The sequence below is a fragment of the Clarias gariepinus genome, chromosome 10, assembly GCF_024256425.1.
Source record: "Clarias gariepinus isolate MV-2021 ecotype Netherlands chromosome 10, CGAR_prim_01v2, whole genome shotgun sequence".
Lineage (NCBI taxonomy): Eukaryota > Metazoa > Chordata > Actinopteri > Siluriformes > Clariidae > Clarias > Clarias gariepinus.
In genome coordinates this window covers 10653116-10680969 of record NC_071109.1, presented here as the reverse complement: position 1 = coordinate 10680969, position 27854 = coordinate 10653116, and the positions used below count along the sequence as shown (strand labels likewise).

Sequence of the window (27854 nt, the reverse complement as noted above, 5' to 3'; positions counted from 1 at the left end):
TTGTACCGAGTGCAGGTTTTAAGTTATACAGTAGGTTAGGGACAAGGAAAGTCAAATTTAAGATAAATTGAATCCTGGTCTTGTTTTGATTTCTTTACCACTCAGATTAGATAAATGATAAACATTTGTTTGTGATGTAGGTGATATTAAATATGTATTTAAACTTTCTGTATTTATTTTAATACTGCAACAATTAAAGTTCAGATATGAACGCCAGAAAACAGTATAACATTATAAACAATCAATATCCGTGGGAAGAAACAGGGGAACAAAAAACAACCAACCAATAAAATTATTGAATAAAACTTTAAAACCCTCAGAACAAAAATATAGGATTTGCACGCAACTATTTGTAGCACGTGCTATTTCACGTGCACAGTTCGTTTTTTTTATGCCAATGAGCGTACTTTACCTTCACGTGACCCACTGGCATCATGTGACTAGGAGAAGAAACAGGAAGTTGGTGAATCAGCTTTTGTTGCGGCTCCACTGTCTACCCCTTTTCCCACAAATCTCGCTTCTTGGCGCTGGATTGGCTAAATGTTCGTAGTTGTTGCCGGTCCACCAATCAGTTGAGACTTTATAGGAAGGGTAAACCAATCGCAGTGAAGGAGGCGTGGGCTTCTGGAATACAGGTGGGACCCTAAGGAGACAGTTGGACAGCTGTTGTGGCTTTTTTTTTTTTCCCCCTAACGCTGTGTGAGCTGAGAGGGAGACGAGGTTAACGAGTTGTTTGGTGCTGATAATCGATTCACCCACCATCCACGGGTAAGTTTTACACCAGGGACGGCTAAACTCACTTGTATTTTGTCTGTAGTGTGGGGAGGATAGTGAATGTGTGTAGTGCAGGAATGCAGAGTAATGCAACACAAACACCATGCTGTGGGTATTTTTGTTTATGTTTAAGTGTTTTTCATCGGATTTATTTTCAGTCAAAGTTATGGCTTGATGATGTTGATTTATAGAAATATAGGTGATTAGATGATCTAAAAATCATTATAGCGTGTGTTTTGAGCTTTTAGTGCTTATATGCAATATAGTATTACATTACACTTCAGTGCATTCACATTAAATATCATAATTATATGCTTAATGTTTATCTGTCCTTCAATATTAAGTAGACAAGGGTGCCTGGTAAATATCTCTATTGTACTAGTAAACGGAAAGACTTAAAGTTGTTCTGTCCATCTTATCTGTTCTAACAAGAAACTGAAATCACGATAAAGATGAACAAAAATGTGTTCACTGAATTGAATTTCCTTTACGAAACCATTGAGGTTAGGTAACGCTGACATCTGCTTCATAGAAACGAAACCATGTTATGGAAGTTGGAAAGTCCTGCATGTATTAAAGTCTTTTCCCAGTGAACAAAGACCTTCAAGGCATGATTGTCACTTGGCTAAATCTTGCATCCTGTATACGCCGGTACTTGTATATATTTTAGAATGTCAGGAAACTCATTACAGTTTATCTCTGTACGAAAACTTTTTCCAGAGAGGAAATGTTAACTATGAATAGGCATTCTCACAAAGTTGTCTTCTCCTGTAAAGTAAAAGGTTTTTTTCTTCTGACATTGGTGACCTTCCTCCAAAAATGTTTAATAAAAATGACCTCAACGACGCTCATTCATTGGCACAAAATTCAGTTTGACCATACGAGTGATGTGTGAAACCACTGTGTGATGTAACACCAGGCTGCAAAAAACCCAGACCAGATTGCAGAAGTTGGGCAGGTTCTGATTTAGTTGTTGCTGCAAAGATCTTTAAGGTGTCACTTGGCTAAATCTCATATAAAGCACAATAATAAAATTTTCTCATTCTTAACACCCAGGCTTGCAGGGACCTCCATCCACTGTACAAATGAATGGAAAGAAGAAGCTGTGTTAATGTATAACCACGTGCCTTGTATGAGGAAATAATGATATTTTCCCGTATATGCCATTGTTTCAAAACTGTCTACTTGACCAACACATTGCACCATGTTTCTACATGACTCACCTTATTACATCTTTTTTTTTTTTTTTTTTTTTTTACAAACAGCATGCATAATCCATAAATAAAATTTTATTTTGTTTAAAAAAAAAATAAAAAAAAATAAAAAACTAAAATGAAGCACTGACACTGAAGAAATTCTTAAGGACAACTTTACGTAATTGTTATATTATAAATATATATTTAAATATTGGTTAATGTGGAGCATCTGCTATATAAGCCTCTGTATAAGTTGCTACTATAGAAAAGATAATGTTTTTGAATGAGAGCATTAATATACTGCTTTTAGCATTAGGAAGAAAACTAAGAAAAGTAATCAGCACCTGCTGACCAATCAGAATCGAGAATTCAACAGTCATCTGGTTTACAAGGGAACTTCTTATTACAAAAAATACATATTTTTAGATTGTCTAATGGACTTAAAGTGGGCGTACAAACAATTAAACTTGACAAAAATTCATTTCCTGCTTTTCCTGCTAATGTGATCTCATATAAGAAAAAGCCCCTCCTCTGGCTTGTTGTTCAGCTCTGTTCTCCGTCAGGTAAAGTCTCAATACTCCTTAGAGGAGTAGTGAAAAAGTTTGCGATATAGAAAAAAAAATTGTGATGCACGGTTTGCAGCTTGGCCATCAATAACCGGCCTGTCATCCAGAGCCAGGAGCTTTTGGAGGCAGGGGTGTGGTCTCATGTCCATCATAGCAGCAATAGCCTCTGAGTGGCGCAGTGGTAAAGTGCTTGCCCTATCATCCGGAGATCGCTGGTTCTCGTACAATTTCGACCCGGGTGATGCTGTTACATCTTACAGCCGGAGGTCTAGAGAGAGCTGATTGGCCGATCAGAGGGGAGGGATGAGAGGTACTTATTGCTCCCACATTAATCACGACTCTACAGCCAATCAGAGGCATTTGTGTGGGAGAACATAGTAGCAATAGCCAGTCATGTTCGTTAGTGCTTTATCTCCCATTCCTAAGGGTCCAGGTACAGCAGTTCAAGAGGCTTATGAAATACTCGATTAAATACAGAGTGCAATTTTAAACAATCAAGTTTTATTTATCAAGAGGTAAATCGCTGTCCAAACCGGCCTGGCTCTATGTAAGAAAGTAATTGCCCCTTAACTTAATAACTGGTTAACAACTGCAATCAGGCATTTGTGGTACCTGACGATAAGTCTTTCACATCTCTGTGGAGGAAATACGTTTTCACAGCATTGTAGGAACCTACGTACATACACACAACACATAAGTAAGTAAATACGTACATAATTAATTAAGGTTGGAAATCACCCAGAACGATATTATCACGATACCTAGATGCCGATTTGATCAATATTGTGATTTTGAATTGATGATTGATTAATTGTAGCTCATTTGTTATAACATTAGGTTTCTTACTTAAAAATCAAGAACAGCATTTAAACAATACATAATCTTCCAGTACAAGAGTTTAACATTTAACTGAGCGGCAGTTGTCTCTGTCCTCCGCCATAATTATTATTTAAAATCAATCTTAGTAAAAAAAAAACTCAATTATTCGGGAAGAAATTTGTAAGTAGTTCGGAGTGTACCATCTGAATAAATGGCAAGTTTTTATTTTATCTTGATGGTGAGCGTGTGGGTCTTCTAACACATGATTTTCAAATAATTTGTGCTCTGTGTGTGTGTGCATTTAAAACTAATCTTATTACTGGCAAATCAACCACGTCATCCCTGTTATAAACTTTAAATTACTAACTATTTTGGAGTCAGTTTCACCACACAAAAAAATTGCCACTCATAACTAAAATAGATTTTTAAATTTCTATTTTAAATAGAATAGAGTTAAGGTATCAGCTAAGAAATGCACACGCACACACATTATTACAACATTAATGAAATTCTGAGACCTAGGTAAAGAAATCATAAAATATAGGACCTTTTAAAGTCAACATGAAATTCAGTTGAAGGTTAGCAGGCCTACCAAAGTGAAACCTCACAGAACATGCACCAGGATGAAATACTTTTGCAATAATACTGTATGCTTTACCCATAAAAAAAAAAAAAAAAAGATGATTAGAGATTAAACTAAGTTAAATCACAAGTACAGTCCTACTCAGACTGGAAAATGTTCAGATGTGTGACAGCTGGCTTAGTAACTGGGTTTAGATGCAGACTTGACTCACAAACATTTGATGGAAAAGAGAACGTGTGTGTGCATGTGTGTGCACCCGGAGCAGGAATTTCCACATCATTCCAATTTTAGAAATGATAAACTGGCATGTGATGTATGAGTGTTTTCACTTCTCTATCTCATTTACCTCTGCTTCTCCCTGTCTCCATATTGCTCTTTTTCTCTCTCTTTCTCTCTCTCTCTCTCTCTCTCTCCCCTTTAGGTCATGGGCTCCATGTTCCGCAGTGAGCAGGTGTGCCTGGTTCAGCTTTTCCTGCAGTCTGGTGCAGCCTACAATTGCGTCAGCGAGCTGGGAGAGCTGGGTATTGTTGAGTTTAGAGATGTAAGAGGCAGCCAAGATTTTTATAATTTTTTTTTCCCCCTTTCTGTCCCTCTCATCGATTCAGAATTCACTTTGCGAAGTCTCTGGTATCCGTTTGCATAGAATGGTTTCACTCATTAGATAGCTGAAGTTCAAAATGGTGTCACAGAGCATTTTGAGTATTTATTTTGATTTAATGCACAATGTGATTAGCATTTATTACAGTAGCTTCAGATCTTCAACGGACATTTTAAGTAAGACGACGACAATTAAATTAACATACAAACGTGATGACAAAGAGTGGCTAAAATGTCTCGTGATGCAACCAAAAGAAATTCAGGATTTTTTTTTTGCCCCTTCCTGATTTCTTATTCTTTTGCATGTTTGTCACACAAAATGTTTCTGATCATCAAACACATTTAACTATTAGTCAAAGATAACATAATTGAACACAAAATGCAGTTTTTAAATGATGGTTTTTATTATTTAGGGAGAAAAAAAATCCAAACCTACATGGCCCTGTGTGAAAAAGTGATTGCCCCCCTTGTTAAAAAATAACTTAACTGTGGTTTATCACACCTGAGTTCATCACACCTGTTTAAATCAAGAAATCACTTAAATAGAAGCTACCTGACACAAAGAAGTAGACCAAAAGCACCTCAAAAGCTAGACATCATGCCAAGATCCAAAGAAATTCAGGAACAAATGAGAACAAAAGTAATTGAGATCTATCAGTCTGGTAAAGGTTATAAAGCCATTTCTAAAGCTTTGGGACTCCAGCGAACCACAGTGAGAGGCTTTATCCACAAATGGCAAAAACATGGAACAGTGGTGAACCTTCCCAGGAGTGGCCGGCTGACCAAAATTACCCCAAGAGCGCAGAGACAACTCATCCGAGAGGCCACAAAAGACCCCAGGACAACATCTAAAGAACTGCAGGCCTCACTTGCCTCAATTAAGGTCAGTGTTCCGACTCCACCATAAGAAAGAGACTGGGCAAAAACGGCCTGCATGGCAGATTTCCAAGGCGCAAACCACTTTTAAGCAAAAAGAACATTAAGGCTCGTCTCAATTTTGCTAAAAAACATCTCAATGATTGCCAAGACTTTTGGGAAAATACCTTGTGGACTGACGAGACAAAAGTTCAACTTTTTGGAAGGTGCGTGTCCAGTTACATCTGGCGTAAAAGTAACACAGCATTTCAGAAAAAGAACATCATACCAACAGTAAAATATGGTGGTGGTAGTGTGATGGTCTGGGGTTGTTTTGCTGCTTCAGGACCTGGAAGGCTTGCTGTGATAGATGGAACCATGAATTCTACCAAAAAATCCTGTAGGAGAATGTCCGGCCATCTGTTCGTCAACTCAAGCTGAAGCGATCTTGGGTGCTGCAGCAGGACAATGACCCAAAACACACCAGCAAATCCACCTCTGAATGGCTAAAGAAAAACGAAATGAAGACTTTGGAGTGGCCTAGTCAAAGTCCTGACCTGAATCCTATTGAGATGTTGTGGCATAACCTTAAAAAGGCGGTTCATGCTAGAAAACCTTTAAATAAAGCTGAATTACAACAATTCTGCAAGGATGAGTGGGCCAAAATTCCTCCAGAGCGCTGTAAAAGAGTCGTTGCAAGTTATCGCAAACGCGATTGATTGCAGTTATTGCTGCTAAGGGTGGCCCAACCAGTTATTAGGTTCAGGGGGCAATTACTTTTTCACACAGGGCCGTGTAGGTTTGGATTTTTTTTTTCCCTAAATAATAAAAACCATCATTTAAAAACTGCATTTTGTGTTTACTTGTGTTATCTTTGACTAATAGTTAAATGTGTTTGATGATCAGAAACATTTTGTGTGACAAACATGCAAAAGAATAAGAAATCAGGAAGGGGGCAAATAGTTTTTCACACCACTGTATATTACTCTGGATAGAATTCCAGCGATATTTATAAGGACCTTCACTAGTCTCAGATAAGGTCAATTTTCATTTGTCCTTCAAAATCATCGTTCATGAATATATCATTAGAAAAAGGAAATTCATGGTGAGATACAAGGATAAAAGCACTGCCATACAAGGACGCGATCTGCGGACAAAAAAAGTATTTATTTATTTATTTTGATACATGTAAAATAAAGCTAATGCACACTTCCAGAGTTTAACATCATACCTACAGTCAGACAGTGTGGTGGTGAGTGGAAGCTTTGCTGAATCAGTGACCAGGTGGCTCGACATCATACAAGGGGCATTTAAGTCAAACCTGGGACTTTAAATAGTGTTGAATAACAGCACAGTCATGAAAGTTCCTGTATTTTTCAGATTGTCATTGTCGCAAAGCAGCTTTACATAATCAAAAGAAATTATGGAAGTTTGTATGAAAGGTGAATGTGTATGAATCAAAAGAATAACCTGAGATGGCATTAGGAGGAGACCCCTCCAGTTCTGTGGAGTCAGATGGCGATCCAATTAAAGTTGATAACTCTGTCTGGGAGATTACTGATAAAGCTTTTTGTGAATGTACGTTTAATGCAGTAGCGTGGCTACTACATTATTATTATGGCACACTTTAATTGAGACAAGATAGTCATCTGAGAGAACTTCAGGCTGTGGAATTGTGATTATATTTCTATACTTAATCCGAAGGATATAATTAAATCCAAAATGTGACCCACTGTCCTACTATACACTGATTTACTCCTACAGGGTCCAGTATGGACATAAATGCTGTTCTAAGAGGGTCTTCTGGTTTCTCAAAAGGAATATTAAAATCTCGAGCAATTAACAATTCGTCTACATGCACGACTATGTTTGAAAGGAAATCTGCAAATTTACAGAGAAATTCAGAGTAAGACCCTGGGGTCCTGTAAATAAATAATTAGCCTTCATATTTGTAGCTACACTTATGTAATTATATAGAACCTCAAATGCGAAAAAATGTGTGTCTGTGTTTTTGTACGATAGTCGGATTATCATTGTAAATATTGTCACCTGAGGCTGATGTATGTAGCTGTATCCAGGAGAGCTAGCTTTATTTAAAGCTACATACTCGATCCAGGTTTCTGTTAAACACAGTATAACAAACACCTGATCTGTGATAGTATCATTAACAGTAAGCACTAGATTGTAAGCAATCTAATATTTAACAGTCCTTGCTTTGGATCAGAGGTGCTGGCTGTGTTTTCTGAATAATACATTTATCCAAGTGTTTCAGTAGTGCTTGGATACCATCAAGACAGAAAGTTTTTAGGATTGAACAGGGGCTGTGGAAATAACTCCCAGCTGAGTTCCTGTAATGTGCAAGTGGTGTTGGTGAATGATTGTGTGCACAGTTCCCACAGACCAACGCGCCGCCTCTGCAAGTTAAATGTGCACAGAAAAATTTACAGACATACGGCCCTCTATAAAACGTTTTGCCACCCAGATGTTTTAGTACTGTGCTTAAAGTTGACTGTAAATGTCGATCTGTTTTCTGCCTTCATTCTTTAGAAATTTTATCAAATCCTAGATTTTACCTAAATGCTCCTTATAAATTTAATTCACAGGAAATGAAAGCTAAACTTTTGATATCTTGTCTCATGTATTGTTTGCTATTAAACACAAAGGTCTTCAGTGTATAAAAACTGTTTATTGTTTCTTTATTGTGTATTCTCCTTGCCCTGTTACATTTTGTTTGAGGATCTGAAACCATTTGGAGTCACAGATATGCAAAAAAAAAGTAAAGATATCTTTTCACAGCAGCAAACTTGTTGAATCTACACTTAGCTCATGCTTATTCATTAAATGATAAGGATTTAAAAAGCTTTTCTCACCAGAACACTGTATTAACCCTTTCTTCTGTTTTGTCTCAGTTGAATCCAAATGTGAACGCATTTCAGAGAAAGTTTGTCAACGAGGTGCGAAGATGCGAAGAGCTCGAAAAGACATTCGGTGAGTACATTATGATGTCCCTTTCACTGCTGTTACTTAGTTGTCTCTATGCCCAGGTTCTGTAATGTTGCTTTATACATCTCTAAACAGTATGCGACGAATTAAAACCAATCTGAACTGATGTTATTTTCTGTTCTCTGTTTTCTGCGATATACATACACACACACACACACACACACACACACACACACACACACACACACACACACACACACACACACACACACACACACACACACACAGCATTTCTGGACCAGGAGATCACACGCTTCCTCTCTCCATCACTGCGTTCATCCCAGCAGGAACCCTTACTCAGCCCCCCGGCCCCGCAGCCAAGAGAACTGCTCACTATCGAGGAGGAGAGTGAGCGCTTAGCCCAGGAGCTCAGAGAGGTGTGTTTGTGTGTATGTTTGTCAGTTCATTTGTTGTATCGTTCATACAATGAGCCAGCTTAATTTCTTATACCTCTTTGTTCTTTGCTGTCTCAGGTTTCCAGGAATCGAGACAGCATCCGAGCTCAGCTGAATCAGCTGTGTCAGTACAAAGGAGTGCTGTCTCAGATGCACTTTCTCACTAGCTCTCAGGTCCAGGCTACAGTATATTCTACATCACATTTCTAACATGTTAAAGGTTTATTTTGTTTAGATTATTTTGCAGGAGGTGTTGCTTAATCAAATCAACAAAGTATTGACTGAATCAATAATGGTCTAGCAAATCTGAAATATTTTTGGTATAAAAGATGCTTCATTGTCTTCCTTTTGTCCTCGGGGTGTAAAAATATTTGTACTAAAATGTATCTGCTATTTATTTAATTTTAACCAGATTTTTTTAGTTGATTTTCATAAAAATTCAATTTAGATGTGAAATGTCAATGTAGGTGCTGAAACCTAATAAAAAATGTGAGATGTTAAATGTGTAATTAATTATATACGTTGATATGTCACAGGCGGCGCCACCTTCCTCATTTGACCCGGTGGGTTTAGCAGAGAACAGGCAGGATGTAAGGCTCAGCTTCGTAGCTGGCGTCGTGCACCCATGGAAGGTACCAGCCTTTGAGAGGCTTCTCTGGCGTGCCTGCCGCGGTTACATTATCGTGGACTTTCGAGAAATGGACGAGAAACTTGAACATCCTGAAAGCGTAAGAGATCAATCATGTGATCCTTAATAAAACTTTTCCGAATTTTGATTAACATGTTTTGTAAGTAAGAATGTTTTAAATGGTTTAATAGAATGGACAGCAATGTATGAAAGCCGCCCTGATTTCTTCATGCATTTCTTCCAAAGAGACAGACTTTCGTGTTTCTTTATTGTAGTCTTGAATAGTTTTTCAGGCTTCCTAAAGAACATTTGGTTTCTAATTTTCAGTCTAGTCCCTGTACCTGATCTGTTTTTGTTTATTAAGCCACACATTGACCTGTTAATCATTCAAGCATAAAAAACCACCAAACTTAAGGCATGAACCAATAAGAAACGTGTGCAGATGATGACCGATGATCAGACCAAAGCAGACGAAAGGGGAAATGAGGTTGTTGCTGAGGTTGTTACTCAAACAACCTATTTTTAATTTGTACCTTTGTAGCCTGTCACAGTAAAACATGTTTCCATTTCTTTAATTTTAACCTACATGATATAATTTAATATGAAGAAACGAGGGGTGGCTCAAGACTTTTCCACAGTACTTTATGTGAAATGTTTCTGATTTCATTTCACCCGTGTTGTGTTTCAGGGTGAAATGGTGCAGTGGACTATCTTCCTCATCTCCTTTTGGGGAGATCAGATTGGACAGAAGGTGAAAAAGATCTGTGACTGGTACGTTTTAGTGAAGTTTGTTTAGTGCATAAAAAATTAAGAAGCTTACCGCAGTTCTTTTTTTTTTATGTAGTATTTCAGGACCTTAAATTATATATTTTTTAAGTTGTGAAAATATAACCCAATTGATTGCATCAGTTGAATAAGTATGAGATTCATGCTGAACCTATATGGTAAGACTTATTAGGTGTTACTGATCAAAAATAATCAAAGTGAGTAACTATAATGAGATGCCTGCAATACGCGCAGCTTCCACACACAGACGTTCCCGTATTCAGACAGCCAGGCAGAGAGAGAGCAGGTCCTGACTGGACTCAAGACCAGAATCGAAGACATCAAAAAAGTAAGAAAGACCCTCATTTTTCAGACATTGTACATTTGTTGAATGGGAAACACCATTTTATTCTTCCTTCCCATCTCATCTTTTTTTCTTTTTCTTTTGTTTTCTTCTCCTCTTCAGGTGATGAGTGAGGCAGAACATTATCTTCAGCAGTTGCTAATGCGGGCTGTAGCTGTTTTGCCACAGTGGCGTGTTCAGGTGCAGAAGTGCAAAGCCATTCAGATGGTACTGAATCTCTGCAGCCCCTCAGTCACTGAGAAGTGCCTGATTGCTGAGGCATGGTGCCCCGTTAGTCAGCTTCCAGCTTTGCAAAGTGCCCTACGTGAGGGAGGGGTGAGAATGCGACACTTTTTCTCACTTCTAAAGGAACACTCGCTAATCAATGTTCGTATTAATGCACTAGCAGGGATCAGGGTAGTAAGAGTAAACCTAAAATTCAAATAAGGAAACAGAGTAAGAGCCCAAAATTGTGTAAAAGATTATAACTAGGGCTTGGTGGGAGTAGAACTACTAAGTTCTGGTTGGAACATGATGCATGATTTAGAGAGAAATGCACTTTTTACTCTTTCTCTCTCTCTGCAAGTAAACTAATTTAATTAAAAATGTAATTAAACTGTTATAATGTGAAAACCTCATATAAAACGTAGAATGCTATATAATTAACCATTTATCCAGGCATAGTCACATTAGATTTTTATACTGTTCAGCTTTTTCCTTTCATTTTTATGCTTTTAATGTTAGACTGCCTGCGTTATTGGAAGCATAAAAACAAAATTGCTTTGCTACACATGCTTTCAAAAGCAGTTTTAGCTGGGAAGTCGACTGGGAGTTATTGTCACATTCCCGTACAGTCCTAACATTGCTCCAGGCCATTTCTACATGTTTGGGTGATTTAAAGGACTTCCTGGAACGCCAGCGTTTCAGACATAAAGACACCGCTTCATACATGAAGGCAGTCCGATCATTGCTCCGGTGTACATTTCATTTAGGCATTTGGTAGACAACATTGTGTACTGATAAAACGTTTTACCTTGAGAGTATCAAAGCAATAGTAAAACACTGGGACAAGATCTGTACATTTGGAAATCAAGGAATTATGTAGAGAAATAAAGGGAGTTTTCACTCTCATAACTGTATTCTGTTTTTAGCTCAAAAGTCCTGGTTTGATTTGAACGCTCCTCATATATGATGTTAATTAAGATAATAGATCAGTAAATAGCCACATGCTTATGTTTGCCTAAGTTTTCACACAGCAATCTCAAATACTTTGAAGAAAAAACAATTTTTCTCAAAATAAAATATACAGGGTTATTAGAGCTAATTATAATTTTTTTTTAATTGTATAAATATATTTTATTAACTTGTGACACTAAATCATGCTTGTTTTTCTTTCTGTTTTGCAGAGGAAGAGTGGCAGCAGTGTCGATTCATTTTACAATCGCTTGCCTGCCACCAGCTCTCCTCCTACCGTCTTCCCCACTAATAGCTTCACCGCAGGCTTCCAGAACATCGTAGATGCTTACGGAGTTGCCAGCTATAGAGAGGTCAACCCAGGTAATGACCTCAACACTTGCTTACACACAGGGTATACTTTATAGACTACAGCTACAGATCCACCCTGCCTCAACTTCTCTATATCTCTACAGCACTCTACACCATCATCACGTTTCCATTCCTGTTTGCCGTGATGTTCGGGGACGTGGGGCATGGCCTCCTCATGACCGTTGCTGCTCTCTGGATGGTTCTGGAAGAGAAGGACCCCAAACTGAGGAACAACACAAATGAGGTAAAATTCAAAATCTGTCAACTGTTGGTTTGGTGTTTGTGTGGGACAACAAGAAACCGTTTACTCAAACCTCGTAAATAGGGCTGTCAAAAAAACAACAAAATGTTTATGCTCCAACAAAGGAAGTCTTTATCTACTTCTGTGGTTTCATTTTCCTGTGAAATAGTGCAAGTAGAAGTATGCAGACATCTATTTATCCATTTCTATTTAATCACTTCCAATTAATACAGTAAAATCCATTGCGTCACAGTGTACTATAGGATTTTAAATATTTAAGCAAAAACATATCGCGTTTTAGGAGCTGCCTGAATTGCACCTGTAACTAGTCAGTTATGATTCTGCATATACTTCCATATGATATTTTACAATGCCACATATAGTACCATGGTACTTTATTTGTTGATCAGGTCTACCATCGGACATACAGTTCTTTGGTACATTGCTACATGTACAGTAGTATGGTACTATGGAACATGTCCTAGGATACTGTGAAAAATATATTATACATGTTTATGTACGAGAGAGAGAGATGCACAGCTATTTTGGCCAGTGATCGTTCCCAAAAGAAAATCATTATCCCTCTCTTTCTGAGATCACAAATTCAATTCCCCACCTTTTATTCCCACCTTAAAATGGTGCTTGTACATTCATAATTGAATTTTAATTAAAAAATTGCAATCGGTGCAACTCTGTCAGTGCTCCCAGGATGGAAATTGGTAGAATTGATAGAAATATCACTTTGTGCTTATATCTAGTTACATCCATTCCTAAAATTTTAGGGCTTTTTTTTTATTTTATTCAGCTCTTAAAAGTTAATGATTTTGAAAAAAAATGTAAATTTACTCCTCCATTGATGTGAACTTAATAAATGATAATACTCCTTTTTTTTTTTTTTTTTTAATACAAAACACATGTTGATATGGAAATAAGCAAATAAACCCTTATGCAATATGTACACAGTAATCACAACACAGTAACCTTTACCAGTTTTAAGTAGTATTAGCCTAGCATGTTATTTAGATTTGAATTATTATTCGAGGTAAAGATTAAATAAAGTGGCCAGTGTGTGTCTGCCAAAGATGTTTTAAGTTTTAAAAATTTTAGAATAAAGGCAAAAAAAAGATGCTGAGTATCAGCTTATGTAGTGAGAAATGTCTCCAAACCAGCCAGAGATATTGCTAACGCAAGATTTTTGAGCACACCATGTTTAATATTTATTTCTAGCATTCACTTCCAGCTTGAAGCGCTTGCAAATTTACAGCATGGCAGATTTATTAGCAAGTAGCTCATTTGTTCTCTGTGTTCAGATCTGGCGTATGATGTTTGGAGGACGCTATCTCATTCTACTGATGGGTCTTTTCTCTATCTACACTGGCGCCATCTACAACGAGTGCTTCAGCAGAGGTCTTGTAGTCTTCCCGTCATCCTGGCACATTCGCCCGCATGCAACCCACTACAACTGGACGTACGTCTCTCACACACAACTTTTAAAATGGTCTTCTTTTTTTTTATATTAATATAGTGTTTTTTTTTTTATTAGAAGTGTCTGAGAACTATGTAACAATTTCAATTTTTTTTTCTGTCAGTGATGATATTTTTAGGACGACCCCATATCTCACGCTGGATCCAAATGTTACAGGAGTATTTAGTGGACCCTATCCATTTGGCATTGATCCGGTAAACCTGCTTTTATGACCTGCTATTTGTCTTAAAATTAAATATTTTAACTTTTCAGGTATACATAAAAAAACTGTGTATTGGGGTGTTTGTAAAGATATGAAATAAATACAATGCAAAGATGTAATAAAAATTTTTATGTACACGACTTGAACTGTAAAATTTAAACCGTGACTTTTTATTGTGCAGAATAACAAAGCACAGTTATGAGAATAAATGCTCTCATTACTTCTCTATATAATTTCCTGTTACACTAATGAACTTCACTAGTGCTTCCCTAGTGCTTGGATACCATTAAGGTAGAAAGTTTTCTCAGTACGCTGGAGCCATGATTTGACTGCCTGCTTCATGTCTGAAATGCTGGCCTCCAAGGAGCTCCTTTAATGGTGATATTAATAACTGTGTTCTCTTATTAGGCACAATTGAAAGTCCCGGTTTGACCTGAAATTCCCTTTTCTCAGAATGCCTCTGAGTGGCACAGTTGTAAAAGCACTCGCCCTATCATTCGGCGTCTGTGAGCTCACACAAGCGGAAGGAGCGGATAGCGCTGTCCTCCGAGTGTGTTACGCCGCCCCCAACGCTGCGTGAGTAAGCAGTTCGAAAACTGGCATCACGTGGTTCGGAGGAAACCGTAATGTTCTTCAGCCCTCCCGACTGAGTGGTAGTCTTAATGTTATAGCCCCCTAGTGATGGGGAGGAATTGGACACGACTAAATTAGGGAGAAAATCTAGGAAAATCCAAAAAAAAAAAGAAATTCTCATGAAAATTTTTCATTAAAAAAAAACTTTGTTGTTTGAGCATTTTAGGCATAAATAGTTAAACTGTACATTTATTGTGATTCTTTAAAAAAAGCACACAATAAAAGCAAGTGTTACTTTCATTACTTACTACATATGTAGTTTATGTAATCAGGAAAGTATTAAAGGGTATGCTCTGTGTGTGAACCTTTCTTTTTTTTTTTTTATGGAAATTTGGATTGACCTATAAATTCACTTACTGTGGTGAAACTTTTTCAACTTTTAATGGACTCCTTTGCTTTCAATAATTTATGGTGTATAGCAGTACTTAAAACACGAAATAGTAACTTGCATGCCACCTCCTCACTTTTTTGTGACAGCTATACTTGTCCCCTACTTTCCTCCTACATTCCTACTTATCATTATTATTTTGTTCTCTTCAGATCTGGGGAATGGCTAATAACCACCTGACGTTCCTTAACTCCTATAAAATGAAGATGTCCGTGATTATTGGAATCATCCACATGACATTTGGAGTCTGTCTGTCTTTGTTCAACTATGTGTAAGTACCTGTGGGTTTTTTTTTTCTTTCTTTTTTTCCCCCTTCAATTGTTTCCTGTGGTCTGACTTTTTGTAACTACTACTCATGTGTTTGTGTCTTTTTTTTTTTTTTTTCCCTCTGTAGACACTTTGGGGAGATAAGCAGTGTGTTTCTGGTGCTGTTGCCCGAGTTGTTTTTCATGCTATGTTTGTTCGGTTACCTGATCTTCATGGTGATTTTTAAGTGGGTTGTTTATACTCCCATGCAATCGAACACTGCGCCCAGTATTCTCATCCACTTCATAGATATGTTCCTGTTTACAGAGAATAAAGACAATCAAGAACTTTATACAGGCCAGGTTTGTGATAGATGTTTTATAAAAACAAATGATTTCGAGATCATTCTTAAATATATTCATATTTCCTAGTCATAACAGTATTGTACTATGGGCGTTCAAGTCAAACCGGGACCCGTGGTGATATTTCTCATGAATGACCGTGTAAAACCGATAACTTCAAGCACAGTACGGTCATGAGACTCTTAGCCATCGCAAAACATTTGAAAGGTGCAAACATTTTAAAGAACTGTAAATGGCGATCTCGTCCAAGGTGGCTCAAAGCTCACTGCAGTCATTCCCTTAATATTTCAGCTAGTAGAACACCTGATCCTTGAAAATCGACAAATAAGTTGTTGCCAACTTGCAGAAGAGATGCAAATAAACTGCACAATCATTCATTCATGAACACCACTTTTACTTTACAGGAACTCAACTGGGAGTTTTTACCACGCTTCCCATATAGTCCTGACATCACTTCAAGCAATTTTCACATGTTCGGGCCATTTTAAGGAGTTCCTGGGAAGCCAGCATTTCAGACATGAAGCAGGCAGTTCGCTCATGGTTCTGGCATACTGAGAAGTCATTTTACCTAGATGGTGTCTAAGCCCTAATAAATGGCTGGTATAAGTGCATCAATGTAGCAGGGGATTATATCAAGAAATAAGGGTAATTTTTGCTTTCATTAAAAGTCCCAGTTTGACTTGAACGCCACTATTCTAGACATGGACACTATCTTAGTTGCGTGTTTGTTAGACATGTCTCTGTTCTGTCTGTAGATGACCGTGCAGAAGGTTCTGGTGGTTGTTGCATTGTGTTCAGTTCCTGTGTTGCTGTTGGGAAAGCCCATCCATGAGTATGTCACTTTCACGAAAAAGAAACGCCAGGCTGCTTTAGGGGTTTGTATACGACCGTTTATATACAGTGCAAAAGTTGGCATCCTAAACAGAGTTTTGTGGGAAAGGGAAAATGTATTTTCATCTTACTATTTTTTTTTTCCAAAAGAAATGAGGCACTACAAAATGTTTAAAAAGCAAAAATTAGTATACAGTATATACTGTGAAAAAAGACATCAAAATATTCCATTATGTTAAATGAACAGGAACTAAATTCTCAATAAGAAGCTTAAGCCTTCATTTAAAGCCTCATGAACCTAAAATGATGTGTAAAAAAATAATGTGATTATTAGTTATTCAAGTATATTTTATCTCATTTAGAAAGGCAAATACAATCTTATGAATAGACTACTTTTTTTCTTCTTTCACTCTTTTTGTTGTATAGTTATTTATTTCACTTTATCCTTAGGGTGGGCAAACCTTTGCACTCGATCATATGACTGGATGCTAGATATTTAAATAGACTTGCTTGGATTCTTATACCGTATGCGCCGTTGTTTCTCAGGGTGACAGGCGTCCACTTTTAGCAGAAAACGGCTCAGTAAATTCTCAGCAGGAGGAGACCGAGATAAAAGCAGAAGAAGAAGAGGAGGTGAGTAATAAGGGAAAATCTACAACTTCAGTCGGCTCCAGTGCGTCTTTGAAGTTTTGAATATCATGCAAATGATTTCTAGTTAACACAATCAGGTGAAGCTAACTAGTCAGTCTGCGTTGTAGAAATTTCCTGCACAGCAAGTGGGGAAAGCAGCATTAATGGGTTGTCTTAACTGAATGAGTTTCATCTGACTGACTGAGTAAAATGGTGTTAATGTTAATTCTATTTCAGCTTGTCAGTTTTAGTAACATTTTTCTTTTATATATAACTTTATTTTGCATTTGGTAAAAGTACCATGCGCTAATCGACTGCGCCACTGGAGTGATTCATTTAACATTAGTTAACTAATCTCAGGTTAAATGTCAGCTTTTACAAGTTTCCAGGGTTTTATCTTAATTTGTAAAATCAAATAGAAAACATCAAGAGTGTAATGAAGTACTATACACTTGTCCACTTTATTAGGTACACCTTGCTAATACTGGGTTGGGTGCGCTTTTGCCCATAGAACTGCCTTAGTTCTTTGTGGCATAGATTTAAGAAGGTTATGGAAACACTCCTTAAAATTTTTTGTCTATATTGATATGATGCAATCATGCGGTTGCTGATTTACTGGATCGAGACCTAGTGACTGTGGAGGCCATTTGAGTATAGTGTCCTCATGGTCATGTGCAGAAAATCAGTTTGAAATTATATTAGCTTTAAGACATGGCACATTATACTGTGGTCAGAACAAGATGGGTGTAGTTAGCAGCTCTTCGTACGTTGCTAACTCAGTTAGCTGGATTTGATTGTTGTTTGCTCGGGAGCAGGTTTATTTCATGTAAACAGGATTTAGGCTGCGCTCCTGGCGGGTTATGATTGGTTGAAATGGTGAGGTCACATCTGATTGGTTAAAGAGCCAATGTGTGTGTGTGTGTGTGTGTGTGTATATATATATAATATATATATATATATATATATATATATATAAAATATATTTTAGTGTGTGTATATATATATATATATATATATACATACATACGTACATACATACATACATAATCGCTATCAAATATTATACTAGGACATAAATTCATATGTTTATTATTATTAGAAATGATATTACTACTTATAATACGATTACAGATCGGCCTGACCATGTCTACATGCCTATATGCATTGAGTGTCTGATTAGTGATTTAGATTAAATAGCAGTTAAACATTATTAGTACCTAATGAAATGGCCAGTGGGTGTAACTATTCCAAATGAATTCAGCAAACCAAAAATAAAATATACACAGAAGTAGATGGATGGAAATAAGAAAATAAACCGCTTAATTTAAACAATTATAAAAAAACAACTAAACAAACGTATATAAAAATAGATAAGTCCTTGGAGCCCCCAAAAACTGTTATACCTGGACAGGCATCAATATTAATGTTATGAATCATAGACATGGTTCTGATTTAAGTTCTCCGGAACCTAAGTATCGTTGCAAAGATGCTGACTTGTAGAATTATCACATTCGTCACAAGTGTCGCTAATTCTGGGATCAAAATTTGGCTGGCCTAGCTTATGAAAAATGTACTCCGTACAATACTTTTAATTGTTTAAGATTTAACCAGGCACATATTCAGCTTGTGCATGTCCTATCTGTAACATCGTCCCACCATAATGTTGTAAGTCACTTTATTTCGTCATAACTGAATCCATAAAACTCATCATTTATCTATGAAAGATTCTAACCATCAACTAATGTGTCAGAAGCATGACCAAGAAGAACAACAGTTCAATTGTGATTTAAAGAACATACAAATAATAAATTCTTAGATTGGTTTAATTGTGGAATTCCTGCATGTGTTGCACTATTGATTAATTTTTATTTATTTTCAATTGTGTTGAACAGGAGTTTGATGCAGCCAATGTTTTCATGCACCAGGCCATCCACACCATTGAGTACTGTCTGGGCTGCATTTCCAACACTGCCTCTTACTTGCGTCTCTGGGCCCTGAGTTTGGCACATGCCCGTGAGTGTGTGTTGTAACTTCTACTGCTTAAATGTGGAATTGTATTTAAAGTCACATGGACAATAATATAAAGGGTTTGTATGATAGCAAATGTGAGTGTTATATTAATTATTTTGGAAAGTTTGAATGAGAAAAGACACAGAATGCTAGAAATACTATTTAAGGACCATCTAAACTTATCAGAGTTAGATTTTTGTGGATAAGGCCAAAAATAGGTCACATACACTCAGAATTCTTTAGCTTTGGTTACAGCACACAATGTGGTGTCCAGTTCATGTGTAAAAATGATTCCTCCTGCTTCCAGAACCACACTTTCACAATTTGACTCCTGTGAGTTTGAGTCAATTTGAATTTGCCTTGGCATCAGGGAAGAAAAAAAGATTAATATGTTACCCTGGTCAATTCAGAACATTCAGGTCATCAGCTGACTTTATTTTATTGCATCATAACGTTGCTGAGCCTAGACTTGATCAACTGAAGCAACTCCAGATTATAACACTGCCTTCAGAGGTTTGTAAAGTGGGCACGATGCATGATGGGTGCACTGCTTTATAAGCTTCCCTTCTTACCATGCCGCACCCATCACTCTAGAATAGGGTCTTTGTTAAACACATTTGGTTATAGCATACATTTAAAAGGTATTTTACCTTTATTTTAGTGGTGTGATGATGCTCAGTAATTAGAGGAAGAATGTTTATCTGTTGAACACTGTTGAAGCCTAGAGGAGATCTGCGTGGAGGAATGGGTCAAAATACCAGCAACAGTGTGTGAAAACCTTGTGAAGACTTACAGAAAATGTTTGACCTGTGTCAAAGGGTATATAACAAAGTATTGAGATAAAATTTTGTTATTGACCAAATACTTATTTTCCACCAAATTTTCAAGTAAATTCTTTAAAAATCCTACAATGTGATTTTCTAGATTTTTTTTTTCTTATTTTGTCTCTCATAATTGAGGTATACCTATGATGTAAATTACAGGCCTCTCTCATCTTTTTAATTGGAAGAAATGGCACAATAGGGGGCTGACTAAATACTTTTTTTGCCCCACTGTATCCACCCTGCCATAACATTCAAGCACTGTACATCTTCCATAGCCATTACTCAAAATCAACCTTGTACAATTTTTACTAAAGGGAGATAAATTCTGACAATTTATTGTTGACTTTAGAACGTTTCAGCTGTTTTTATGCTGTGAAAGCATCATGTGAAAATGACAGTGAATATCTTGTTTTGCTGTGTTTTACAGAGCTCTCAGAAGTGCTTTGGGTGATGGTCATGCACAATTCCTTCTCAACCACCAGCTACGTTGGAAGCGTGGTGATGGTTTTCATATTTGCATTTTTTGCCATCCTAACTGTTTCTATTCTTCTCATCATGGAAGGTCTATCAGCTTTTCTGCACGCTCTGCGACTTCACTGGTGAGATCATCACAGACACACACTCTTATAGTGCTTTAAATTTTAGTTTTCTCAAGTATTTTGGTCTAAGCACATATATTTTTATATTTTTTATTCTAAGTCTCACAAGGGATAACTTTTTTTTCTTTTTCCTCTTTAGGGTCGAATTTCAGAACAAGTTCTACAGCGGTGCTGGCTACAAGCTAAATCCATTTGCATTTGCCTCGTTAATTAGCTTATCTTCACCCCACTGATGGTTTGTTATTTTCAGAGAATTTTGTGCCTACCCAGTGTCTTTTAACTCGAACATTTCAGAACGGTGTTTCATTTATCCATGCCATGTTGGGATTTACAGTGAAGACGCTTCTGTTTCAGATCAGTCATCATGATGGAGGAAGATTCCCGTTTTATGTTTAACCAAACATCAGTTTTAGTGCTTCTTACAACGGTTGAAGAATTTGGTTTGCAGTAACACACTTCATAAATTTCATAATAAAGAAAATCTGAGCATTATGGGACCTGATATTATATACTGTATGATTCATTCCATTCCACAGAGTCGAGTCTGATGAGCTCAGAACGAGCACCAAATGAACCTCAGGGAGATTTAACTTAAAAAAAAAAACTTTTCTGTCTGTGTAACAATAAGGTTGAGCTTCAGAATTTTCTTCCTATTCCAAAAATAATCAGTGAATGAAAAATTCAGATGGGAATAAAAGGGAATTATTTGTTCCAGTGGCTTCTTGTTCTGTGCTTTTATATAAATTAACAACTGTCTTGATGTTCTGCATGTCTTTTAATTTCTTGCTTTACCAATGAAATGTGATTTATAACTGAAATGTGTAACTCTGCAATACAAGTTAATACAAAGCCAATAAAACTTGTAGCATATTTGTCTGTGTATTTCTGTGTAAAGGTCTCTCCAAACATGTACTTGTTATTATTTCATGCAAAACATTTATTTAAATTATTCTTGCTCATTAGGAAATTCTCAGATCAGCCATTACATTGAAAAGCAAAACAATAGCGCATGTTGTGCCACTGGGAAAGATCTGTCCCCTTGGGTCATGACTTCACAAGACCTCTGAGGGTCGTTTCCGTCATGACCTCTGGGGTAATGTATTTATTTAAAATATTTGTGCCCTGTGATGGATTGGCACCCTCTCCAGAGTGTACCCTGCCTCGTGCCCTAACCCTCCTGGGATAGGCTCCAGGCCACCCTGTGACCCTGAATACAGGATAAAGTGGTATAGATGAGTATGTGAGTGAGTGAGAGTGTGTATATATCAAAGGTTGGTTGCAAATGTATTGTTAGTTATTTACCTACTGTTGAGTGAGTGTGTTTGGAAAAGAAATTTATTGAGGAATGCCCAATTTGATGGAATTGACAATTTGATGGGGAAAATTTATGCTGCCTTATCAAAAAATGCAACCGTTGAATAAATTGATAGGACGGTGGTGCAGTGGCTAGTGCAGTGGGCTCACATCTACAGGGTCGAGGGTTCGCATGTTCTTCGCATGTTTAGTGGGTTTCCTCCGGGTACTCCGGTTTCCTCGCACAGTCCATTACACATGCAGATTAGGTTAAGTGGCATTCCCATAATGCCTGTAGTGTGTGCCATATGTGCCTGTTCTAGGTAAGTTCAGTTCCCTGTGACCCTGTACACAGGATAAAGCGGTACAGACAATGAGTGAATTATCCTTATAAAATAAAGTATACAGTCAACAAAATTAAACAATCCCAAGGTTTGTCATTCTGCGCATGCGTAAAACCGTTTAGCAGCAACAAGTGATCCCCCACCCCTTCTGATAGGTAGGACGGATTGGCAGAACTCCTAACGCAGCGTCCGTGCGTCGTGTCGATGACGTAATGACGCATTTCGTTCCGCGCGCTTTCCAAATGTCGGAAGAGTTTTTCATACCAAACAGTACAAGAGCTCTGTTTGTGGTCTCATGATTATAAGCGGATAATACCAGGATGGGGCAAGAGTTTCATGTAGTGAGGTGTTTTTCCTGTCAGACATTTCAAGTCCAACAGGTAAACGCGCCAGTCTTTCTCCAAACTCTTAATCTTTATTTTATAAATAAGCATAAACCCAAATTAGCTCGTTTGCTAAATTGACTGATTTGGTCTCTACTATAAATATCAGTTTTTACTACAGTAAGATTAAAGGGAAGCAAACAGTCCTTAAACCTCTTACTGTTTAAGGAAAGTGTAAATTTTAAGTGTCACGTAGATTTAAATGTCTTATGTTGTTTTAGTAAAATCACTGCGGTTTGCACGAGTGTTAAAACTGCACCACAGCGCCCTCTATAGACAGTGCAGGCGAAAGTAGCTAAAGCACACTGGAAGTCTCTGGAATTTTTTTTTTTTTTTTTGCATACTAACGTTTCCATCATGACTTAGCAAATACACTTTCACTCAATAGAGATTTATCGCAAAAATAATACAATAGATTAGAATTTATTTATTTTAAGAATTTACAAAATATTAGACTTGGAGCTAAAAGAAGTCAGGAATGAAATGGTCATGTTCTTTTATTACTATTAACTATCTGAGGAAATATGAAGAACAGGTAGAACATGCAAACTCCATGCACACAGAGCAGGCACCACTGTGCCACTATGGAGAAACATATAGGGTTCAACAGTTTCAATAATGTGCGCTCATGAAGTTGTTTTATTTGTCCCTATATTCTTTTTTTTAATTTTTATTTAAGGTCATTAAAGAGATCTGAAAAATCTGCAAGTATAGCAACTAAGGCAATAAGTTGGGAGCACTGTTTACTTTTTAAAGAGCAAGGTTAATTATTCTCTCTTTGGTGCTCTCTGTGCAGTAATGAAAATTGTCCAGTTTTTCCACCTGGTGTCTCTGTTTGCTGTCCCTTGTGATTACAAACAAAATCACTCCTTAAGTAACCGCAAATGCGCACCTGTTTGTCATATTTTATGCGGCAAACATACCTAAAGAAATAATTAAATGGTGTGTTTCCACATGCCCTGCCTGCTCAAAAAAGTTGCACTAACTTTTTTATATGACCACCTTTAGCTGTGATTATGCCATGCAATGTGGTGGCCAGTTAATGTGCGAAAATGGTTCCTCATGCTTCTAGGGTGAATTTCACGATGGAGTGTGCCTGAAGAAAGAATCCACAGATGTTATAACCTGGTCATTCAGTATATTCAGGTCATCAGTTGACCTCATTTTATTGACGCATAACGTTGCTGAGTCTAGACTGACCTACTTAAGCAACTCATGGCACTGCCTCCAGAGACTTGTCCAGCGTTTTTTTTGGGGTGATCACCTTTTGCATTTAAAAGTCTTTAGGTACACCATGTTAAAGGTAAATTGACTGGTATGTCTTTCTAATCAAATTGTGAAACCTTCTAGAGTTTTTTTTGTAGAATTTAGTTGTCTCACTTAGCTCAGGTCCAGCAAGTTAATCAGACAGCCTCCATTCTGTGTATATGATCTTTTTTTTTTTTTTAAATGTTAACGTCTTAAATTTTGCTGTAATAAAAAAAGAAATCCAGCATTTAGAAATCTCTGTTCTTGGTCTCTTGAATCTGACTCGGTAATGAAGAAGACCTGAACATAATGTATTTATAGTGTACATGAGACCACAGTCCGTCTAGTCTGGTGGCAAACCTGAGCCATGATTATAGCTATTTAGTAGGCAAAGACTGTGTGTTTGTGTGTGTGTGTGTGTGTGTGTGTGTTATTAAATATTGTGCCATCTTATCTTCTTTAGCCTATAATAATGAGGATTACCTTCCTTAGGTAGATGATCATGTAGAAAAGCTGCTCATCTCCAAGACTAAAAGCCTAAATTCTGCTGTCTCAGAGAAACTGTAATCTTATTGTGCTTCAGGTCAAAAAGAGCAAAAAATGGAGCTGCAAGATGTGTGGGGAAAAACAGTCGCTCATAAAGGTAAGGTTTTTTCATTGAATTTCGCAAGGCTTTGTGTTGAACCTCTGACTCTCTCTTTATTTATTTTTTTTTTGATTGCAGGAATATGGCAGGGGGACAGGTGCAGACTGCAGACGCCACGTCCAGAAGCTGAATTCACTGCGCGGAGAGCTGCTAGAGGGGGAAAATGAAAGAGCCCGGACTCAGTGGTATGTCCCTGCTATGTTACAAAGGCTGCCACTTGTGTTTCTTTAGACATATAAAATGACTTGTGAATCTTTTATGACCGTCTCCTTTTTCAAAGGCAAAAGGAAGAGGAGTGTGAAGTAGAAATCGGCCCTGAAGATGGGGCAACAAAAAAGTGGGAGCAAAAGGTCAGGCTTTTTCTGAGGCTGGACATGTCCAGTCATTTGAGCGATTGGTATATGTCTGTATAATAGCAGTTTGCATTTTATTTATGCAAATACATTCTCTCTGGCACAATGTGTTATTAACTCATGACCTTGGGCAGATGCAGGCTATTTTAAATTTGATGACAAATGTGAAGTGTAGAGTCGTTTAAACAGTTTGCTTACCCAAACAAAGGTAACACTGTTTGTCAGATGGTGCAGACTGCTGAGGAAATTAGGTAATAGGTTGTCCTTTTTTTTTTCTTTTCTTTTTTAAACACAAAAGTAATACAAATGCTTATAAATGAGAGATTCTGTTCATAAGTACACTTAGACATTTGGGTATTTATTTCTCTATTGTTGACACTGGTTTGGCATTTTCCACATTGGCCTTTGCCTTCGACATGACAAGAAGTTTTGGTTAATAAAAAACTGGGAAAGTTGCTCAATCAACAACCTGAGTTCATAAACATTTAACAGATGGATACCCTTTCATGTGGGGTGAGTAAGTTATACTGATTCATTATACATCAATTTCTATGTTAAAGGCTATCAATTGGAGCGAGATGTATATATATTTTTTTATAATTAAAAATTTTTCCACCCCTTTTTCCACCCACATTACTGAATTTTCTCTTAAAATTGTCTTACTTTCCAATTCATATTAATTATAGGCGTAATATGTTCTATAATGTTAATTTGGGACAAAATTTGACCACTGAAGACGCCATGATTTTCACACCTTGGCCAATGAGCTGGTCAAGCATCATTTAATACAGCGCCAAAGATGAGGTAGTCACTCCAGCTATTAGAAGTCTTGCCATGGTGTGGTATGACTTCAGGTTTTCTTCACCTGATTATATAACTGTTAGTTCAGACCGAGTAATCCGATTGGACAAGAGGCATTCCACAAGTGTTGATATGAGGCATAACATTACTGGGATGTTTCACTTTACTTCACAGTTGTTCTAATAATCTTAACCTCTGAAAATGGGCACTGCTTGGTTCAACAAATCATATTTTTTTAATAATAGTTGGTGTTTGTAGAACTGTTGTATAAAAGCAACATTACACTCAAACATGTGCTGTTGTGTTGGATAGCAGCACTGCTGTGATATGTACAGCCGTACTGATATTCGGCACAACAGCGCTTCCTCTAATGTAAAATTGCTTCATTAAAATAACCTCCTCAGCAATTAAATACCAAATATTATCAATCGCTTGAATATATTGGTTAATTGGTTAAATAGTTAGTTGGTAGTACTTAATGGTCTTGAGAAACAGACAAATTATTAGAAATACACATCATGTTATCTCGTCTCTGCTATCTCCTGGGCAGGCCCCAGATGTAAGCCGCTGGAATAAATATGTGGATCAGAAAGAGAATGGGCCAGAATGTAATGAAGATGAGCACGAGGAGGAAGAGAGTGTGTACACAGACAAAGAGCAGTATCGTCAACATAATAACATCAGGTTAGAACAGTCACTCTGCTGTTTTTTTTTTCCTCACTTTAAAGCACAATGCTTCGTTTACTACAGAAAAAGCAAATGAAAGTATGTTTTGAAAATTACATTCACAATAAACTGGGACATGTTGCTGTCTGATCAGAAGTTAATCATATGTCATTTTATGAGGTTAATGTCATACTTTGCTTTGGACATTTACCTTCCTAGAAGAAAAAGGAAGAAAAGCTTTACTTCAGGGGCTGCTTATGGACCCTACAGTGTTAGCAGAGATGATGACATGGACGGTGCTCGCTGGGGGGCTACCAAAAAGGCTTCTCAGGTAAATGTTACTACAGTATTAGTGCTAATTGACATTGTTTATGCTTTTTGGATTTTGTTCACAGAGATGTTAATAGGTTTTAAAAGTACTGAATAAAATAAGTGGAATGCGGTCTATTGATGAGAAAATGATTTATTTAATTAAAATTTACTGTAAAATAAAATTCACCACGTTAAAGTTAAGCTGGGATCAAGATTCCTCTCAACCTCACAAATCTAATTAAAATTCAATAATACTACAAGACTAAATATTTATAAAGCATCTTTCAGGTTAAATATTGAATAATATATATTTTTATATATATTATACATTTATTTTATAAATGTCCCTGTTTGAAACATGGTGTGTATTTTCGTCTTGTTTCAGCCTTGTCGGCATGATGGATCTTCCAAACCATTGCCTCAAGCAGCACACTCCTCTGCAGGATTCTCTCACACCAGTACAAACCAAAGAACTGATGCTCTTTATGACTCCCCAGCTGCATCGTTAGGTCCAAAACGTATTACAGCCAATGATGGTATATGTTCAAAACCCAGGGGAGCAAATAAAGAGGATTCTGCTAAACCAAGTGCCAAGCCTCAGCCCTTTACACCATCGTTCTCTCCTCAACATGCCAGAAAGTCTAATCAGGAAGCCCTGGACTCCAAGTGGACTCAGTTTCTTCCTTCTGTCTGTGTTGAAAACAACAGCAATGAGTATGTGAACGTAGACCACACAGCATTGGCTGCATGCCCGGTGATGCCTGTTGCCACAGATGCATTTGAAACCACAGGCTGTATGAGTAGTGGAGAAAGTGAAGCTGAAAAGATGACGGTTTTTGAAAAACTGAGTTACTGTGTGACTGGAAATGTGTGCAAACAGCCTAACAGTCCTACCATCACATCAAGACCTGTTGGCTCTCCAAAACCTGTGTGTGTTCAGCCACTGCCCATCAAAAGACCATGTCCTCCAGCCTTTTCTTTTAGCACATTATTCCATACAGATGAGGACTTTGATGACACATATTAATCTATCATGCAGATGTTGTTAAAAATGGACAATCTACCTAAATGTGGGATACTTTGTCATGATATTTAAAAAGACACCATAATGTATACTGTACATGTTAACATTTTAAAATAATCCAAAGACATTAAGTGCTTTGCAGACAATTTATTTGACAGAGAAGGCAGGAAAGTGTGTAAAAGTATAGAATATAACAATTCTTTTCCATTTTGACTAACAAATATACTCCATTAGTATTCTTTATAGAATGAAATGATGACTAG

The 27854-nt window shown here is 37.2% G+C and overlaps 2 protein-coding genes across 5 annotated transcripts; both read left to right on the top strand.

The window, feature by feature from the left end:
- Positions 1-611: 611 nt before the first annotated feature.
- On the top strand, positions 612-21393 carry tcirg1b (T cell immune regulator 1, ATPase H+ transporting V0 subunit a3b). 2 transcript variants are annotated; one of them, XM_053505471.1, is made up of 21 exons: positions 612-768; positions 4360-4479; positions 8300-8378; positions 8622-8770; positions 8867-8962; positions 9325-9516; positions 10105-10187; positions 10437-10530; positions 10648-10860; positions 11931-12081; positions 12174-12313; positions 13621-13778; positions 13900-13990; positions 15172-15290; positions 15414-15627; positions 16383-16502; positions 17005-17091; positions 18981-19101; positions 20350-20521; positions 20661-20756; positions 20876-21393. In XM_053505471.1, the coding sequence occupies exons 2-20, from the start codon at positions 4363-4365 to the stop codon at positions 20752-20754; spliced, it is 2490 nt and encodes an 829-aa protein (XP_053361446.1). In that variant the 5' UTR covers positions 612-768; positions 4360-4362; the 3' UTR covers positions 20755-20756; positions 20876-21393. The 2 variants fall into 2 exon arrangements, with proteins under 2 accessions (XP_053361446.1, XP_053361445.1); XM_053505470.1 differs by having other exon boundaries at positions 20661-21393.
- Positions 21394-22386: 993 nt separating this feature from the next.
- Positions 22387-27850, top strand: mrnip (MRN complex interacting protein). 3 transcript variants are annotated; one of them, XM_053505491.1, is made up of 7 exons: positions 22387-22538; positions 24373-24432; positions 24514-24620; positions 24716-24785; positions 26140-26273; positions 26478-26586; positions 26953-27850. In XM_053505491.1, exons 1-7 carry the CDS (start codon positions 22479-22481, stop codon positions 27592-27594), a joined length of 1182 nt encoding a protein of 393 aa, XP_053361466.1. In that variant the 5' UTR covers positions 22387-22478; the 3' UTR covers positions 27595-27850. The 3 variants fall into 3 exon arrangements, with proteins under 3 accessions (XP_053361466.1, XP_053361465.1, XP_053361467.1); XM_053505490.1 differs by having other exon boundaries at positions 26475-26586; XM_053505492.1 differs by lacking the exon at positions 22387-22538 and adding an exon at positions 22980-23844 and having other exon boundaries at positions 26475-26586.
- The last annotated feature ends 4 nt before the right edge of the window (positions 27851-27854 follow it).

Excerpts from the sequence above, each read along its gene's own strand:
- tcirg1b (XM_053505471.1), top strand. The coding sequence starts at position 4,363 with ATGGGCTCCATGTTCCGCAGTGAGCAGGTGTGCCTGGTTCAGCTTTTC. Across the intron at positions 9,517-10,104 it reads AACTTGAACATCCTGAAAGC|GGTGAAATGGTGCAGTGGAC; the intron begins GTAAGAGATCAA and ends GTTGTGTTTCAG. Across the intron at positions 12,082-12,173 it reads CTATAGAGAGGTCAACCCAG|CACTCTACACCATCATCACG; the intron begins GTAATGACCTCA and ends ATATCTCTACAG.
- mrnip (XM_053505490.1), top strand. The coding sequence starts at position 22,479 with ATGGGGCAAGAGTTTCATGTAGTGAGGTGTTTTTCCTGTCAGACATTT. Across the intron at positions 24,786-26,139 it reads CAAAAAAGTGGGAGCAAAAG|GCCCCAGATGTAAGCCGCTG; the intron begins GTCAGGCTTTTT and ends TCTCCTGGGCAG. Across the intron at positions 26,587-26,952 it reads CTACCAAAAAGGCTTCTCAG|CCTTGTCGGCATGATGGATC; the intron begins GTAAATGTTACT and ends GTCTTGTTTCAG.